Source organism: Cebus imitator, unplaced genomic scaffold (assembly GCF_001604975.1).
Source record: "Cebus imitator isolate Cc_AM_T3 unplaced genomic scaffold, Cebus_imitator-1.0 Scaffold179, whole genome shotgun sequence".
Classification (NCBI taxonomy): Eukaryota; Metazoa; Chordata; class Mammalia; order Primates; family Cebidae; genus Cebus; species Cebus imitator.
In genome coordinates, this window is record NW_016107494.1 from 1,296,978 (window position 1) to 1,316,760 (window position 19,783).

The 19,783-nt window shown below is 37.3% G+C and overlaps 1 protein-coding gene across 1 annotated transcript; it reads left to right on the forward strand.

Moving 5' to 3' along the window:
- Window positions 1-9,788: 9,788 nt before the first annotated feature.
- On the forward strand, window positions 9,789-18,867 carry CLEC2A (C-type lectin domain family 2 member A). The gene is made up of 3 exons (XM_017545384.2): window positions 9,789-9,953; window positions 15,263-15,366; window positions 18,734-18,867. Exons 1-3 carry the CDS (start codon window positions 9,789-9,791, stop codon window positions 18,837-18,839), a joined length of 375 nt encoding a protein of 124 aa, XP_017400873.1. The 3' UTR covers window positions 18,840-18,867.
- Window positions 18,868-19,783: the final 916 nt, after the last annotated feature.

Here is a 19,783-nt window from a genome sequence, read left to right on the forward strand (position 1 = left end):
TCGCCCAGGCTATAGTTCAGTGGCACAATCTCTGCTCACTGCAACCTCTGCCTCCCAGGTTCAAGTGATTCTCCTATCTCAGCCTCCCAAATAGCTGGGATTACAGGTGCCCATCACCACACCCAGCTAATTTTTTTTGTACTTTTCCCAGGGCAGGGCTTCACCATGTTGGCCAGGCTGGTCTCAAACACCTAACCTCGTGATCTGCCCATGTTGACCTCTTAACGTGATGGGATTACAGGCATGAGCCACCACGCCCAGCCCTGACACCTTTTGATAAAGATAAACATACTTACCTGATGCAGCAATTCAATTTCTGGGAATTTACCCAAGAGAAAACTTGCCCTCACCGGAATGCTTGTTTACAGCAGTTTCATTCATAATAGTCACGCCCTAGCAACAAACGACCATTAACTCGTGATGGGATAGACAATTTCTGGTACAACATACAATAGGAATGGTACTCAGAAATAAAAGGGAATGAACTACTTACCTGCACAACAACTTGAGTGAATCTCAAAAGCATTATTGTAAATGTAATAAGCCAGAGACAAGACACTACTTACGATACCATTTATATAAAATTCTATGAAAGGGGCTAGCCGTGGTGGCTCATGCCTGTAATCCCAGCACTTTGGGTGACTGAAGTGGGAGGACCACTTAAGCCCATGAGTTCAAGACCAGTCTGGGCAACATAATGAGACTTAGTCTCTACAAAAAATAAAATGAGCAGGGGATGATGGAGCATGACTTTAGCCCCAGCTACTTGGATGGCTAGGGCAGGGGGATCACTTGGGAAAAGGAGGTCAAGGTTGCAGTGGGCCAAGTTTTCCCCACTGCACTCCAGCCTGGGAAACAGAGTGAGACCCTGTCTCAAAAGAAATAAAAGTTTCACGAAAGGAAAAACTCTGTTGATATAAAGCAAATTAATGCTTGCCGGGGACCAGGGTCAGAAAAGATAATAATTACAAAAGGGAAAAAAGAAAGATGATGGAAATGTTCCATAGCGTGGTTGTCGTGGTGTTTACGTGGTTGACTTCATGATCCTTTTGTTATGGATGAGTCAGTTTTAACAATTCAAATTATTTTCCTAAACTAGTCTGCCTGCTTTTGTCTTTGATCTCAAGTGAGTACTGACAGTTTCTACCTGAATTGGGTAAGAGTCTTGATAGGTAATTGTCCTGTCCAACAGAGAAGCTTCCTCCGCGCGTCCTACAGAAGTGAAAACTTTCTATTCCTTTCGCACTGATCTCCATCAGTTAGAACACTGTCATGATTAATCCAGAGATACACGATCTGATGGCCTCATACGTCGGAACAGTAAGTTCTATCGAGTGAATGAGAAGGAAGTAAAGGAGAGATAAAATAAAATACAGGACAGCTTAAAAATGTGGACTCTTTACTTATGGTGAAAGTCTACTAGAGTAAGTGAGGCATGGGGGAAGCATTCTGGAGCATTGTGGAAGACTACCAGAGCAAGTAGAGTTTTATTTCTGCAAGAGAGGGTATAAGCTTGTGTATAAGAAGGTTTTGGGGGAGAATTTTATGCTGCATGTATTATATCTCAATAAGGATGTTTTCAAAATGTACTTTCACCCAAAAAAAGTTGCTTAACGCTCTTATCCACAATAAAAAGCAAATGTTTCACTCTGGAAGGAGGCTTGATGATTGTGACATAATGAGACTGAAATGAGTTAATTAGTAGAATGGAGGCTGATTAAGAGTGAGTAAGACCTAGGAGACTCTATTAAAAATATGACAGAAAAGAAAACAATATAAAACACAAAATAAAACCTGAGAGATATGAAAAATAGAAGTAGAAACGCCACCTTCTAGATAACAAGAATCTGAAATGGAGAGAGAGAGAAAAAGAATAGTCGACAGGAAATATTTGAAGAAATAACATTCAAATATTTATTCAATATCATTCATTTAAAAGATATTAAAATAATATCAAAAGTATGCAAACGAAATAGATAAGAAACATGCATCTTGGAACAATAGAGTGAAATAAAAATATACAAATAAAAAAACAGAAGTAATAGGAGAAGTTAATGAAAAACAGAAGAAATGAGAAAGATAAATCAAACGGTGGCTATTAGAAAAGACTAAAGAACTAGATGTCTAAAAGTTTGCAGAAGGTACGATAAAGAAAATATCAAAAAACTACAAATAATCACAAAACCCACAAATATTACAATTAAATAAAACATTATGGAAATAATTTATCAATTATTATGGCTAAAACTCTGTTCCCTTAAAAATTTATGTATTGAAGCTCTAACCCCCGTACCTCAGAATGTGACCTGATTTGGAGACAGTGTCTTTACCAAGTTAAAATGAGGTTGATAGGGTGGGCCCTAATTTAATATTGCTGGTGTTATCATAAAAGGGAAAATTCAGAGACAGACTCACACCCAGGGAGAATGCCATCTTCAAACCAAGGTGAAAGGCCCAGAACAGATTCTTTCCTCACAAGGAACCCATCCTATCAACATCTTAATTTTAAACTTCTTGTCTCTAGAACTGTATGACAATACATTCCTGTTAATTTTAGCCTCCCACTTTGTGACAGCTTATTATGGCAGCCCTAGCAAACCAAAACACTAATGCATTTATAAATATGAAAAAAAAGACCATAGATGTCTAAAAAATATAAAATGCCACTATGTAATGAGAATAAAGAATCATAGAATTGTAGAAATTAAAGATAAATAAATTGAAATGGCAGTTAAAATAATCTACTGATCTTTCAAAGGATAGCTAATTTTTCTATTGAACATCCTTCAAAAAATAGCAAAATGAGAAATTTACCCCGATTTAATAGGCTCTTTGATTTCTAAACAAGGTCAGAACAAGACAAAAAGAAACAAATTCATTTTCTTATGAAATTAGAAGTACAAATCCCAAGAAAATATTTATTTACTATATACAACAAAGCTGTTAAAAATTGATATTCAAGTGGATTTATCTTAGGAATGCTTTGATTTCAGAAAAGCAGTACAAGCTATCTCATTAAAAAGCTTTGAAAGACCACAGGATTATTCAATAAGTGCGTTTGATGACGATAAGAAAGCATTTGACACCATTCAATGTCTACCTAAGTCCCTCTTGGGAAACAAGGAATAGAAAAACTGTTTCTTAATCTGCTAATGTTATATGTTAAATTTATACAGCATTTTTATAGTGCTTAATAATGAAAACTTAAACATTCCATTTAGGATTAAAAACAAGTAAAAAATGTTGACTGTAACTGCTACTGTTTGGTATAGTGTAGTGCAATGCTAAAGGTGATAACCAGACATATAAGAAAACAAAAGGAAGTACAAAGGAGAAGGATTGCAACGGAAGAGTTGTATCTGCAATATTTTCAGACAATTTGATTATATAAAAATAAGTACCGGGGAGTGTCATGGAGGCCTACGAGCAGGTCCAAAAGGGACCTCTTTCAAACTGCTCTGCTGTGTGTTCGTTCACCTTAGGAAGTTGCCAGAACAAGAAGGAAAGACATGCATTTTAATTAAAAATAATAACTGCTAGAGTTTTCCCAAACGCTCGTACATTTTTGTACTTCAACCGGTGGTGTATGCGTTTTGGTTGCTCTGTATCCTAACGCTTGACACTGTCAGTCTTTTTCATTTTAACAGTGCAAGTGGTGCACACTCATATTTCATTGTGGTTTTATTTTGCATTTTTCTTGTGACTAATAATATGGAACATCTTTTATGTGCTTCTTGGTCACTTGCGTGTATTCTTTCGTATTTGTTCAAGAAGTTGGTTCATTTTTTAATCAAGTTGTTTGTACTCTATCTCTAAATTACAGACCTTTTAATATTTTAGGATACTAGTCTTTTTTGGTACATGTAGTACAACTATTTCCTCCCAGTCTGTAACTTGTATATTTATATTTATAACAGTATCTTGTAACTTGAAATGAGCAAAAGTTTTAAATTTTTCTTTTCTTTTTTTTTTTTTTTTTTTAATTAATTGAGACAGAGTTTCACTCTGTCACCCAGGCTGGAGTAAAGTGGCATGATTTCAATTACTGCAGCCTCCACATCCTGGGTTCAAGGGATTCTCTTGCCTCAGCCTCCCGAGTAGCTAGAATTACAGGTGCCCACCATCATGCCCAGCGAATTTTTCTTATTTTTAGTAGAGATGGGGTGTCACCATGTTGGCCAGGCTAGTCTCGAATTCCTAACCTCAGGTGATCTGTCGGTTGGCCTCCCAAACTGCTGGGATTACAGGCGTGAGCCACCATGCCTGGCCCTTAAACTTCGATTAGGTTCAATTTATCATTTTCTTTTAATTTTATACAGTATTTTCTCTGCTCTCTCTAAGACATCTTTATTAATTCTCATGGTCACAAACAACTTTTGTTTTCTAGAAATTTTATAGTTTTAGGTTTTATGTTCAAGTCAAAGATATATCTTAACTAAATGTTGTAAAATGATGTTGTACTATGGTAAAGTCTTTTTTTCTATTATTTTAATACCTTTTGTGTAAGGTGTGGCTTGCTCATTACATTGCTTTGTTACCCTTGCAAAAATTATTTAACAATATATTTGTGTGTCAATTTCTGGACTCCTTATTGTGTTTCATCCATCTATACACCAATCTTTTCCCTCAAAACACATTGTCTTCATTACTGGAGTTTTATATTAAGTGTTACATTACTCTTTTGAGTGTCTGAAATTTGTGCAGTGGATTTTATCTTTTCCTCTTCCTTATTCTTCATTTTTCTCTAATCTTGAAAACAAAAAAAGAAAACTCATTTTATATTTTCTCTTTAGCTATTGTTTCTCTTGATGTAAGATAAATTACCAAACTCTTCTTATCAAACATTCTCTTTATAAACATCTTAGAATCTGGCTTCTCTCAATGCCTTCTTGAAATTGCTTTGTTACACATTATCTGTAGTCTGGTGATCATGAAAACTAATAACTTTTTTAGTTTTCATTCACTAAGGCTGCTTTAGGCTCTGAAGAAATAGAGAAAGCTTATAACTTCTTTTTAAATTTTTCTTTCTTCAAGTCCTCTTTTCTAATATTTGAACATATGTATATATATGTACATGTATATATATAAATACATGTAAAGCATATATGCATACAGGCATGCATACATGTGTGTGTGTATATATATATATATACACAATAGATGTTTATGCACATATACACTATATACATATGTAGTCATGCACCACGGAGCAATGTTTTGGTCCATGACAGATTGCATAATGACAATGGACCCATAAGATTGCAATGAAGCTGCCCTGCAAAGGTGTTTCATTTTTGATCTTTTATGTGGTATTTTTACTGTACCTTTTCTATGTTTAGGTATGCAAGTATTTAGCATTGTGCTATAATTGCCTACAGTAATTAGTGCAATAACATGCTATGCAGGTTTGTAGTCTAGAAGCAACGGTCTGTAATATATAGCTTAGGTGTTAGTAGGCTATACTGTCTAGGTTTGTGTAAGTATACTCTATGATGTTCACACAATGACAAAATCACCTAAAGGCACATTTCTCAAAATATCTCCCCACTGCTAAGCCATGCATACATATGCATATACACATACATATGTATATTATATATATACACATATTATATATATACATATATACATATATATATATGTACACACTCATTCTTCCTAGATTGTTTCTACATCTACTAATAATGTATCAAATACAATTATTTTATCATTAATAGAATTATTATTTGTTCTTAACCTCATAGCTTTTCCATAAGTGGGAAATCCTGTGTCTTCTCTAACTTTTTCTACTTACCACAAATAAATAAATTACGGTTTTTATCTTGATAGTTTCTTGCTCAAACACACTGTTTCTTTCTGCCATGGCTTAAAGAATAAAGAAAAAAATATATCATTTCAAATCTTTTGTCATAACCATATGACTTTTTTTTTACTGTCTTCAATTTTATTGCCTTATATATCTGTTATAAACATTTATGCTTATCATGTATCTTGATGATCTTTATGCTCTTTTGCTTACAATCCCCCATTCAAACTATTTCCACCTTTTGAGTAGCCTTTCCTTTCCTTCCTCATTCCCCTAAGACTAAGTGATTCTCCACTCACCCTCTCTCCATTTGAACAGCTATAGCAATCTTTTTTTTTTTTTTCTTTTTTTGGTACTTACCTTCCTTGCACTTTGTGATGGTTTTCTATTCTTTATTATTTTGAGATGTATATGCTTTTATTGATGATTTTTTGATTAACAATTATGAGGGAGGAATACACAAGCGATAATATCCAGTCAGTGTTTATTTAGAAACTTTTTAATATGTGTTGATTTAATTTGCAGTTTGCAATATGAAGATTTGCCTTGGTGGTATGTGCTCCCTGATTAGTATAGTGTTAATTTCTACAATAATAGGTAAGTGGTTAAACTCATACACTTTTTATGGTTCTTCACACCTGAGAGGTCCATTTCTATGTCAAGCCTAACTCCAAATCTCCCAGATCTGGAGTAATTAAAGGGTTTTGTAGTGAACTTGTCCTCAAGTTTTTACCAGTACAACAGGTTTTACCATAATCCTTGCTTCTCCCTAAAACACTCTTAGTCTCACAATAGAATTATGTTCTTGACTTTATAGTTCTTGATATTTAAGAAAAATAATGTTAAATTCTCAGATGACCCCCGATGGCAATAGCAATAGCTATGTTACTGAATTGCCAGGGGCTCAGTCTAGGTCCCATTGCTCACAGCACAGAAAGCCAATCCCAAAGACGATGACTACTGCCAGGGAAAAAGACTTTTTATTTGGGAGATGGCAACAGGGAGAATGGGAAATCAGTCTCAAATTCACTTACCCAACTGACGAAAATTAGGGGTTCATACAGCAGGAAAGAAAGGTAACTATGTGTGAGAAAACAAGAGTTAGGGAGCGATAAAAAGGAGGAGTGGGAGTTGATCAATAGGAATTAGGGAGGGGTAGAAAAGAAGAGTGGGTCAACAGGGAGCAGGTGGTCGGTTAGGCAGTCATGACAGTGAGGAGTTGGGGATGTCACTGTCTGGATGTGGTGATCTGGTGACTTTCAGTTTCCTGATACTATCTGGGAGGCCTAAGGGTCAGATTCCTAAAAAAGGAACTCAAATAAGACGAATGTAAGTTTCAAGGTTTAAGGCCAGGAGGATCAATTTCTACATTTATTTTTTTTAAAACCCACATAAACATCAGTTTTATGAACTTGTTACAGCTAATTTTCTGTTTAAAAGTTTGTGAGTTTGTAAGCCACTGTTAAATACACTATATTCTGCTATTTGTATTTAATCCTCATTAGACTAGGACACAGATATAAGAAAATCCATTTACAGACAAAAAATATACAGGACAGAATGAGTAAGTTGCCTCTCACAAATAATAAATTCCAGACCTAGGATCAAAAACCTTGTCTGTATCACTGTAATGCACGATAAATTTTAAAAATCATGCAGCTGTACTTCCATAATTGTAGCATTCCTTTAATTTCTTTTAAATCAAAAGTAAGTTATGCCACTAACCATTGTTCTATAAAACATTTACTTATTTCTATTAGTCGAGAGGCAAAATTTTACCTCTAACCTCTCAGGGTTTTGCTGCTGGGCCTGAGAATGAAATTGGGCACAAGACACATCAACTTGAGCAAAGCACATGCATTTATTTAATATAAGTTTTTTTTGTGACATGTATGTCTTCCTTATGAAAGCCTAAAAATTCAGTTAGAGTCGAACATTTAGATACTTAATTAAACAAAAGGTAATAAATTATGTAAATGTGGCAAGGAAAAGAGGGTTGATCTAGGGTAATTAATTGGGTGGAAAAGTGACCAGAAAGATAAATGTTAGTTTAACCAACGCTGTTTGCACACATTTCCTTTGGCCTCAACTACCTATCCTTGGTTATAAGACTGTTACTTTCCTTCTAGTATAGAGAGGCTATCTTTCACGTAGGTATTTTATCTCCTGCCTATAAGAAAAGAAGGAAGTTCAGAGTGTTTTGTCTTGCGTCTGCTGTTTTATAAGAGCCTTTAACTCAAAATAGTCTATATGCTAGAGTGACATATTTGGGGGCATCATGTTCTGAACTCCTTTACTATCATATTGACTTAAAAGATAAAATGAAGAAATAATGGCATATGTGACTTGTTGCCAGACTGTCTCATTGTAGGAGTTGCAATATTTATAAAAATGAAGTTGTTAAATTTCCTCTGGGTACCATGGGTTTATTTTGTGAAATGGATCCAAAGGTGGAATTTAATTATGGCCAAATAGCCCTCAGCAGTTGATTTTCAATATGCATGCTTCGCTTAATTTAGCACTTAAAGTTGGCTAAGTTAGTGCTTAGCACTGCGGATTCTTGTTTGTTTGGTTTCAGTTTGGTTTGGTTTTGGTCATTCTCAAGAATGCTGATAGTCTTCTTGTTTATAGTCTCCTCTGTCACTGTAGTATTAGAGCTTAAAGTTATTGGTGTCCAAACATCTGGAAGTTAAATGTAGACAAGAGTTTCTACAAGAAGTTTTTTATATTCATTTACCTGTTGATTGAAAAGAGCAGAAAGACAAAAGAAGATATTTATGTGGCCAAAAAACATATGAAAAAAAGCTCATCATCACTGGTCATTGGAAAAAGGCAGATCAAAACAACAATGAGATACCATCTCAGATCAGTCAGAATTGTGATTATTAAAAAGTTAGGAAACAATAAATGCCGGCAAGGCTGTGGAGAAATAGGAACACTTTTACACTGTTGGTAGGAGTGTAAATTAGTTCCATCATTGTGGAAGACAATATGGTGATTCCTCAAGGATCTAGAACCAGAAATCCCATTTGACCCAGCAATCCCATTACTGTACTGGGTATATACTCAAAGGATTATAAGTCATTCTACTCTAAAGACACATGCACATACATGTTTACTGCAGCACTATTTACAATAGCAAAGACTTGGAACCAAGTCAAATGTCCATCAATGATAGACTGGATAAAGAAAACATGGCACGTATATACCATGGAATACTATGCAGCCATATAAAAGAATGAGTTAATGTCCTTTGCAGGGACATGGATGAAGCTGGAAGCCATCATCCTCAGCAAACTAACACAGGAACAGAAAACCAAACACTGCCTGTTCTTACTCACAAGTGGGAGTTGAATAATGAAAATACATGGACACAGGGAGGGGAACATCACACACCGGGACCTGTGAAAGGGTAGTGGGTAAGGGGAGAGAGAGCATTAGGACAAATAGCTAATGCATGCAGGGCTTAAAACCAGATGATAAGTTGATAGGTGCAGCAAACCACCACGACACACGTATACCTATGTAACAAACCTGCACGTTCTGCACATGTATCCCAGAATTTAAATTAAAAAAGAGCAGAAAGAAAGAGAGTTGAAACACAATATGTTTTATACCCTGTGTAGTAGTGTGTATCCACTTCTGAGCACTACGACAACAGCAACAACAACAACAAATATACATCATGGTGGAGTGGAGAGTGCAGGCTTTGGAGTTTGCCCTACATTTGAGTTTACCCTACATGAGTAGCACCATTTCTCAAAATAGAAGCCAGGAAAATAGAAAAAAAACTCATATACTGCTTGATCACTAAATGATCTTCCTTACAGATGGGGGAAGTTAATTAATCTTCATTCTAGGGGTGAAGCTAATTTACAGGCTTCAAACCATGGAAGCAAAAAATAAAATTAATACAGTAGAATGAGTAGAAACACTTTTTAACTTATGCTTTATCTTATCATTTCTTTCTTTTTTTTCAGTCATGTGCTTAAAACATGCCAAACCTGTGGTATGTTCAGAGGACTGGGTTGGAGTAAGAGATAAGTGTTTCTATTTTTCTGATGATACCAGAAATTGGACAGCCAGTAAAATGTTTTGCAGTTTACAGAAATCAGAACTTGCTCAGATTGATACACAAAAAGATATGGTAAGAAAACAGAAAAGTCTTCAGTAATTTCAGAGATTACATTTTTATAAAAAGATAATAAAAGCAATAATAGCTAATACTATAATACAACTGAGCCTTGAACAATATGGGTTTGAACAGTGTGGATCCACTTATACATGGATTTTCTTCCCTCTGCCACCCTTGAGACACCAAAGCAACCCCTGCTCTTCTTCCCCCTCCTCAGCCTACTCAATATGAAAACAGTGAGGATGAAGACACTTAGGTTGCTTCACTTCCACTTAATGAACAGTAAATAAATTTTCTCTTCTTTATGATTCCTTAATACCATCTTTTCTCTAGCTTTGTTTTTTGTAAGAATACAGCATATAATTCAAATAACGTACAAAATATGTGTTAATTTACTTTTATATTACCATTAAGACTTCCAGTCAACAGTAGGCTACTAGTGGCTACATTTTCTGTTTTTGTTTTCTTTTTAAGAAAGGGTCTCACTCTGTTGCCTAGGCTGGAGTGCGGTGGTACAATCTCAGTTCACTGCAGCATTGAAATCCTGGGCTCAAGCAATCCTCCCACCTCAGCCTCCTGAGTAGTTGGGACTACAGGTGCACACCACATTGGCTAATTTTGCTTATTTTTTGTAGAGATGAAGTCTCGCTACGTTGCCCAGACTGATCTCAAACTGGGCTCAAGCAAGCCTCCTTCCTCAGCCTCCCAAAGCGCTATAATTAGCTTGAGCTACCATGCCCAGCATGGTTGACTTTTTGAGTCAAAAATTATATACAACTTTTGACTGCACAGGGTGTCAGTGCCCCTAACTGCCACATTGTTTAAGTCAACTGTATATGACAATATGTGCTAAACAGTGTTCTAAGCACTGAAACTTATGTAATTTTCTAGTAACACCCATGAAGGAGTTATATAACTCTCCCTACTTTAAGGAGGGGAAAGTGGGTCACAAAAATGTTATGTAACCCAGCCAATGTTATAGCCATAAGTTGTTGAGCTGGGATTTGAACCCAGGCAAGATGACTCGTGATGCCATGTCCTTTACCACAATGCATACTGTTTCCGTATCTAAATGTCTTCATTAAATGTTCTTAGATTATTAAGTAGATTATTTTTTGAACCATTTCAATTTGCATTCTACCAAGCATAGACTAAAAAAAATAAAATACAGCTCTTGAAATTTAGAGACAAGGATATGAAGGAAATATGTGCACTTTGAAGAAGCGAGTGAATTAATGGAAGTGAAGAAGGCGACACGTGGACTCTAGGGACACAGAGTAAGAAAACAGACTAGTTTTTAAAGAAAAGCTGGGGATTGGGGAGTGGGCAACATTTCCGGCTAGAAGTATTTGGTGTGCACAGCTTTCACGGAGAGGAACTGAAGTGGTAAGTAAATACAGCACTTTCAACTGAAATATCCAGGGTACACGCAATGGAACACATCATGGAAACAACTCAACCCATGGACAATGGAGAAAAGCAAGGCAGGCAGACAGCCAACCTGGGAATGACACAGAGCCAGGGGAACCTCTCCTTGTCCAGGGACGTGGTGAGTGAATGTCCAACCCCAGGATCCCATGCTGCTCCCATGGATCTTTGCAACCCTCAGGTCAGGAGATCCCCTTGTGAACCAACTCCACCAAGGCCTTCTGTCTGACTGAGCAACCTGGAGCCTCAGGAGAGCAGCCACTCAGGCACGTGCAGAGACCTGGGAGCCTTAGCCAGGCTTTCCAGGCTTCCTAGAAAAAGTAGTTGCAACTCCAGCAAAGAGGGAGGTTATACACTACCTTACATGTCCCTAGTAAAGGGGCTGAATCCAGGGGGCTGAGCAGCGACATTCTGCAGGACCCACTTCCATGGCACCTCACAGGGTGGGACCTACTGGCTTGGAATTCTATCCAGCCATCAATAACAGCATTGCACCTCCCTAAGACAGCTCCTAGAGGGAAACGTGGGCCTCCATCTTTGCTGTTTGGGTGACTTAGTCATCCAGCCTTCAGGCTTTGGAGAATCCATGTTGACCAGGGGCGGAAGTGGCCCCCAAGTACAGCACAGCTGCTCTACAAAAAAAGTGGCCAGACTGCTCTTATAAGTGGTTACCCAATCCTGTTCCTCCTCACTGGGCAGGGTATCCAATCAGGGTCCCTAGCCACTTCCTTCAGGTGTGTTCGGGCCGGCAATAGGTGTGTACCTGCCTGACACAGAGCTCACAGAGGGAGAGGCAGGCCACGATCTTTGCTGTTTTGCAGGCTTCACCATTGGTACCTAGAGGTATTGGAAAATTCGAGGTGAATAGGGACTGGAGATGGCCGCCGCCATGCCACAGCAGCCCTATGAAAAAGTGGCCAGGCCATTACATGGGTGCCCATCTCCTTGTCTCTTCACTAGGAGGGTCCTCCAGGTTTCAGTCTCCAGCCACCCCTCTCAAGAGCTGTCAAGCCAGTAGCAGCTCTGGAATGTCCTGGACAGAGCCTCCAGAGGCAATGAAAACCTCTCTGCCACTGCCTCTGCGCTGGAACCACCCTTGCTGCCCTCAGACTAACGAAGGAGCAAAGACCCTAAGTCTCTTATCCACACCTCCAGTAAGTTGCAGGAGAGGAGGCCAGTCCATCTTCACAGGCTCTGCCCACTCACCTTGACCAGACATGGAGCCCCCAGCTTGGGCCCACAGCACAGACTCTCCATCCTAGGCTGATTGCACTGAATGATTGCTTACTTGCATCTCTCTGGAGTGAAACTCCTAGGAGAAAAGCAAAAGACTGTTGGCCTTAACTACAACTAAGGTCCCTTCCATTGCTGCCTCAAAGCTGTGGAGGAAACATAAACACTGAGATCACCCAAGAGCTGCAGTGGGCAGCCTAGGAGTGCCAGGCACAATCTACAGCCATTACTCACCCCTATGAAAACATACATAAAAGAGGTCTGTTGACAGTACTAAATATGCACTGCAGTTAAAGTAACACCCACAGAGAGATGAGAGAATTCATGCGAGAACTCCAGTAACTCAAATAGCCAGATGTTATATGTTCTCCAAACAATTGCACCAGTTCTCCAACAAGAGTTCTAACCAGGCTGAACTGACAGGTTAACAGTTGAATGATATTGAAGGACAGAAACTCAATGCTATTTCTATCAAACTACCAATGACATTCTTCACAAAACTAGAAAAAATTAATTTAGAATTTATATGGAATCATAAAAGAGCCCAATAGCCAAGGCAATCCTGGCAAAAAGAATAAAGATGGGAGCATCATGTTATCTGACTGCAAACTATACTGCAGGACTTCAGTAACCAAAACAATGTGGTACTGGTACGAAAAACAGGCACATAGACCAATGGAACAGAATAGAGAGCCCAGAAATAAGGCCACACACCTATGACCATCTCATCTTTGACAAAGCTGACAAAAACAAGCAATAGGAAAAGAACTCCCTGTTTAATCAATTGTGCTGGATAACTGGCTAGCCATATGCAAAAGATTAGAAGCAGGACTCCTTTCTTATACCATATATAAAAGTCAATTCTACATGTAAAACCCAAAACTATAGAAAGCCTGGAAGGAAACCTAAGCAATACCATCCTGGACATTGAAACAGGGAAATTTCATGACGACGACAACAAAAGCAATGGCGAAAAAAAAATTGCAAAAATTGGCAGGTGGTGTCTACTTAAACGTAAGAGCTTCTGCACAGCAAAAGAAACTATTAACACAGTAAACAGACAAACTGCAGAATGAGAGAAAATTTTTGCAAGCTATGCATCTGCCAAGACAAAGGCACTTAAACAAATTTACAAGAGAAAAACAACCCTATTAAAATTGGACAAAGGATGTAAACAGGCACTTTTTAAAAGAAGACATACATGCCGCCAACAAACATATGAAAAAAAGCTCAACGTCACTGATAATTAGAGCAAAGCAAATCAAAACCACAATGAGATACCATCTCACACCAGTCAGAATGGATATTAATAAAAAGCCAAAAAACTACAGATGCTGGCGAGGTTGCAGAAAAAAGAGAACACTTATACACTGTTGGTGGAAGTGAAAATAAGCTCCACTACTGTGGAAAGCAGTGTGGCAATTCCTCAAAGAGCTAAAAGCAGAACCACAATGGTTGCAGTGGTGTTTACATGATTGACTTTATAATTCTTTTGTTATGGATGAATTAATTGTTTTGAATGTTCCCTTAACTCATAAGTCTGTCTACTTTTATCTTTGATCTAAAATTACTACTGACAGGACTGCATAAGACTCACATTTAATTAGTTAATTGCTTAATACAGAAGTTTGTTCAGTACTTATGTAAATGATGTACATAAAAAACTTTCTGGTCCTGTCCTATTGATCTCAGTTAGCACATTGCCGTGATTAACCCAGAACTATGTGATGACAGACATGACGGATATAACTATTGGTTAATGGCTCAATACCTGGGTGATGAAATAATCTGTAAAACAAACCTTCATAACACAAGTTCACCAATGTAACAAACCTTCACATATACCCCAGAACCTAAAATACAAGTTAAAGAACAAAAAGCTGATGAAGAGGTTTGTGGTTCAATAGCAAAAAGCCAATAGAGGAATAACTAAACCCATCACTTAATATATTTTGTTCAGTAAATTATATTCATATAGAAGTTAGTTTCATATCTGATTATGTAAAAAATACAATATCAGTGACATTCATATTATAGTATATAATCAAAGTAATTTATCATTGGGTTTTTCTATTCTAATAGTACTTACATTTTCCATTAAACTCCTCCCCCTGCAATCCCTCTTCTATGACTTTTGGAAGAGTACCTGTGCACACAAAAATATATCTAAACATTAGTTCTCTATCATCCTTGAAGAAGATGCTGTATCAGATCTCATAGAACTTGCTAAGGTTTTATATTGTCATCTAGGCAAATTTAACATCATATTAATTGATAGCCTATGTCATTCAATCTGTGACTAGAACATAATGGTTTAGGAATTTGAACTCGAAGGAAATAAACTCAAATATGGTTTTGTCATTAATTTCCAACTAGAGACATGGAAGCTACCTTTAAAGATAACCAGAGTGTAGCTCAGCATCAATTACTTGATTATAGCCCAACTATTTGAAGATACTTAAGATGCAGAAAAGCAAAATGAAAGCCTTTCTGACAAAACTAACAAATATCTGTGTCTGTGCCGTTTGTTATTTTAGAAGCCCCAGGGAAGACAAATCAGAATGTGAATCCTAAAAGATGGAATAATTGGTGTGGGAAGCATGTTCAGCAATGTACTGTAACATATTAAGTAATTGATGATTCCCTTTGCTTTGTGAAAGGAATTTTTGAAGAGGTTCGCAGGAACGGATATGTACTGGATTGGACTAAGCAGAAAACCAGAAGATTCTTGGAAATGGACAAATGGCAGCACATTCAATAATTGGTGAGTTTCCAATGTATTAGGAATGTTCTTATTCTGATGTTGCATAAAATTTTTTTAACCATTTTCGGTTGTGTTAATATAAACAAATCTTTCTCTATTCTATGTGTAATTAACTTTTCAGTCTCCTATCTATGACATGGGCCCTTTCACATTGAAGCACACACTAGAGTAACCCACTTTCTTCTCACCTTGTAAATAACACATGGTGGAATTTTCCATTTTTATTTTTATTTGTTATTTTATCTTTATTGTCAAGCTCTTGCTTTACAATAAGCTCTTGCTTGACAATAGGTGCTCTTTTGCTAATTCAAATTCAACCATTCTGCCAATTTTAAACCCAAACTCATGTATTACTTGTACCTCTTTCCAGCTAATTAAGTTTATGTAAGATCTCTTTGTCTTTAAAGAGTTAAAGACCTTATAATTGTCTTTAACATTTCAAATGTCTGCCACAATGAATAGTATTTATTTTTATTTATTTATTGCTTATTTTATTTATTTTTTTTTCTGTAAACATTTCCTGAGTGAATTAAAATTGTTAACCATCATTCTCAGCAAACTGACACAAGAGCAGAAGATCAAACACTGCATGTTCTCACTCATAGGCAGGTGTTGAACAATGAGAACACATGGACACGGGGAGGGGAGCATTACACACTGGGGTCTGTGGGGGGGAAATAGGGGAGGGACAGTGGGGGGTGGGGAGTTGGGGAGAGATAACATGGGGAGAAATGCCAGATATAGGTGATGGGGAGGAAGGCAGCAAATCACACTGCCATGTGTGTACCTATGCGACTATCTTGCATGTTCTTCAAATGTACCCCAAAACCTAAAATGCAATAAAAAAAAAGAAAAAATATATATATATATAAAGTGTTTCTTGGGATAAAACAGTTAAAGATTGCGTAGTTGTCTTTAGCTTTCCAAATGTTCATCATAAGCAATATTGTATTTATTTTTTAAATTTTTGATTATTTTTTATTAGTTTACTTTTTTATTTATTTATATAACTGTTTCTCGGATACATATGTATTTCTGCCTTATTATTTTAGTTAAGTGCTAGATAATAAAAACAACCAATAATATAAATATTGGAATATGCGAGACAGGACAAATTGTATTGATAAATAAGTAAAGATTTGGTTATCAACAAAGAAAACTAATTTAAAAACTATATATATATATATAATTTTACTGTAAGTTCTGGGATACAAGTTCAGAATGTGTAGGTTTGTTACATAGGTATGTATGTGCCATAGTGGATTGTTGCACCTATCAACATCTAGTTTTTAAGCCCCACATGCATTAGTTATTTGTCCTAATGCTCTCACCCTCTCAACTCCCTGACAGGCCTGGGTGTGTGTTGTTCCCCTCCAGGTGTCCATGTGTTCTCATTGTTCAACTGTCACTTATGAGTGAGAACATCCAGTGTTTGGTTTTCTGTTCCTGTGTTAGTTTGCTGAGGATGATGGCTTCCAGATTTATCCATGTCCCTGCAAAGGACAAGAACTCATTCCTTTTTATGACTGCGTAGTATTCTGTGGTACCACTATGTATCACATTTTCTTTAACCGGTCTATCATTGATAGCCCATTTTGGTTGATTTCATGTCTTTGCTATTGTAAATAGTGCTGCAGTAAATATATGTGTCCATGTGCCTTTATGATCTAATAATTGTATTCCTTTGGATATATATCTAGTAATGGGATTGCTGGGTCAAATGGTATTTCTGGTTCTATATGGTTGAGGAATCTCTACACTGTTTTCCACAATGGTTGAACTAACTTACATTCCCACTAACAGTGTAAAAGCATTCCTATCTCTCCACATCATCACCAGCATCTATGGTTTCTTGAGTTTTTAATAATTGCCATTCTGACCGGCATGAGATGGTATCTCATTGTGGTTTTGATTTGCATTTCTCTAATGATCAGTGATGCTGAGCTTTTTTTTTAATATGTTTGTTGGCTGCATAAATGTCTTATTTTGAGAAGTGGCTGTTTATATCCTTCGCCCACTTTTTGATAGTTTTATTTTCTTGTAAATTTGTTTAAGTTCCTTGTAGATCCTGGATATTAGACCTTTGTCAGATAGGTAGATTACAAAAAATTTTCCCATTTTGTCAGTTGCCTATTCACTCTGATGATACTTCCTTTTGCTGTGCAGAAGCTCTTCAGTTTAATTAGATTCCATTTGTCAATTTTAGCTTTTGTTGCAATTGCTTTTGGTGTTTCAGTCATGAAGTCTTTGCCCATGCCTATGTCCTGAGTGGTACTGCGTAAGTTTTCTTCTAGGATTTTTATGGTTTTGGGTTTAACATTTAAGTCTTTAATTCATCTTGAGTTAATTTTTCTGTAAGATGTAAGGAAGGGATTCAGTTTTAGTTTTCTGCATATGGCTAGCCAGTTTTCCCAGCACCATTTATTAAATAGGGAATTCTTTTCCCATTGCTTGTTTTTGTCAGTTTTGTCAAAGATCAGCTGGTTGTAGACATGGCATTATTTCTGAGGTCTCTGTTGTGTTCCACTGGTCTGCATATCTGTTTTGGCACCAGTACCATGTTGTTTTGGTTACTGTAGCCTTGTAGCAAATTTGAAGCCAGGTAATGTGATGCCTCCAGCTCATTCTTTTTGTTTAGGATTTTCTTGGCTATATGGACTTTTTTTTTTTGGTTTTATATAAAATTTAAAGTAATTTTTTTCTAATTCTGTGGAGAATGTCAGTGGTAGTTTGATGGGAATTGGACTGAATCTATAAATTACTTTGGGCAGTATGGCCATTTTCATGATATTGATTTTTCCTATCCATGAAGATGAAATGTAAAAAAACATTGTAAGCAGTCTCTTAGGTTTCTACTGCAGTATGTTTCAAAAGTACCAAGTAAATATAAATCTTATTTTTACTTTTTGAAAAAGTACATCTACTAAAATTAGGCCAGAAAACTGATTTTTTTTAAATTTCAGAGATCTTTGAATTTGGCAAACACTCTCTTTCTTTCCATATAGAGAGGAAGAAAGGAAAGAAGGAAGGAGGGAGGGAAGGAAGGAAGGAAAGAAGGAAGAGGGGGAAGGAAATAATGGTTTTGCCCCTGTCTTTATATATCTATATGTGTCTGGTGTCTGTCTGCCTGTCTACAAATTGCTTTAAATAGGGTTACAGGTTTTAACTCCAACAAACACTTAAAATACTTATATTCAGTCTTATTTTCCCTTACTATGCCAGATATTTTAATGTAGCATATGAAGATGGGTGGGTATATTTTCTATGAAATCACTGTTTGGTATATTTCAAATCATTCTATTCTTAATTGTCTTTTTGATTACAGCTGTAAGTGATTTCCAGACTAATTTAGAGTGTTCTTTTTCAGGTTTCAAATTACAGGGAATGGATCCTATGCTTTCCTGAGTGCTGATGGAGTCCATAGTTCCAGAGGACTTATTGATATCAAGTGGATTTGCAGCAAATGTAAGTAGTTTTATTTTATTTTAATTTTTATTTCAGTAAAAGTTGTTTTTCTAATTTTTTTTTAACTTTTGGTTCTGGGGTACATGTGCAGATCATGCAGGATTGTTGCATAGGTACATACATGGCAATGTGGTTTGCTGCCTCCATCCCTCATCACCTATATCTGGCATTTCTCCCCATGTTATCACTCCCCAATCTCCCCACCATCCCCCCATCAAAAAAACTTGAAAATAACTATCACACTTCTAAGATAAAAAGAAAAGCTACTAGAGGGATTGTTGGCAAGGTAGCCAAATAGGAAAAGCTCCAGTGGGCAGCTCACAGTGAGAGCAGTGCAGAAGGCAGGTGATTGCCGCATTTCCAACTGAGGTGCCTGGTTCATCTCATTGACACTGGTTAGACAGTGGGTACAGCCCAAGGAGGGTGATCCCAAACAGGGCGGGGCATCACCTCACCTGGGAAGTGCAACGGGTTGGGGAACTCCCTCTTCTAGCCAAGGGAAGACATTAGGGACTGTCCCATGCACTCCAGCCCAGATACTGCACTTTTCCCAGCGTCTTCACAGCCTGCACACCAGAAGACTACCTCCAGCGCCTACAACACCACGACCCTGGGTTTCCAGCACAAAACTGGGTGGCCATTTGGGGAGACCTCAAGCTAGTCACAGCAGTTTTTTTTCATACCCCAGTGGCACCTGGAACACTAGTGAGACAGAACTGTTCATTCCCCTGGAAAGGGGGCTGAAGCCAGGGAGCCAAGTGATCTGGTTCGGCAGGTCCCACCCAAACAAAGAGCAGCAAGCTAAGATCCACTGGCTTGAGATTCTCACAGCCAGCACAGCAGTCTGAGCTCGACCTAGGACATTGGAGCTCAGTGGGAGGAGGGGCATCTGCTATTGCTGCTGCTTGAGTATGTGATTTTAACCTCACCTGTTTAAACAAAGTTGCTGAAA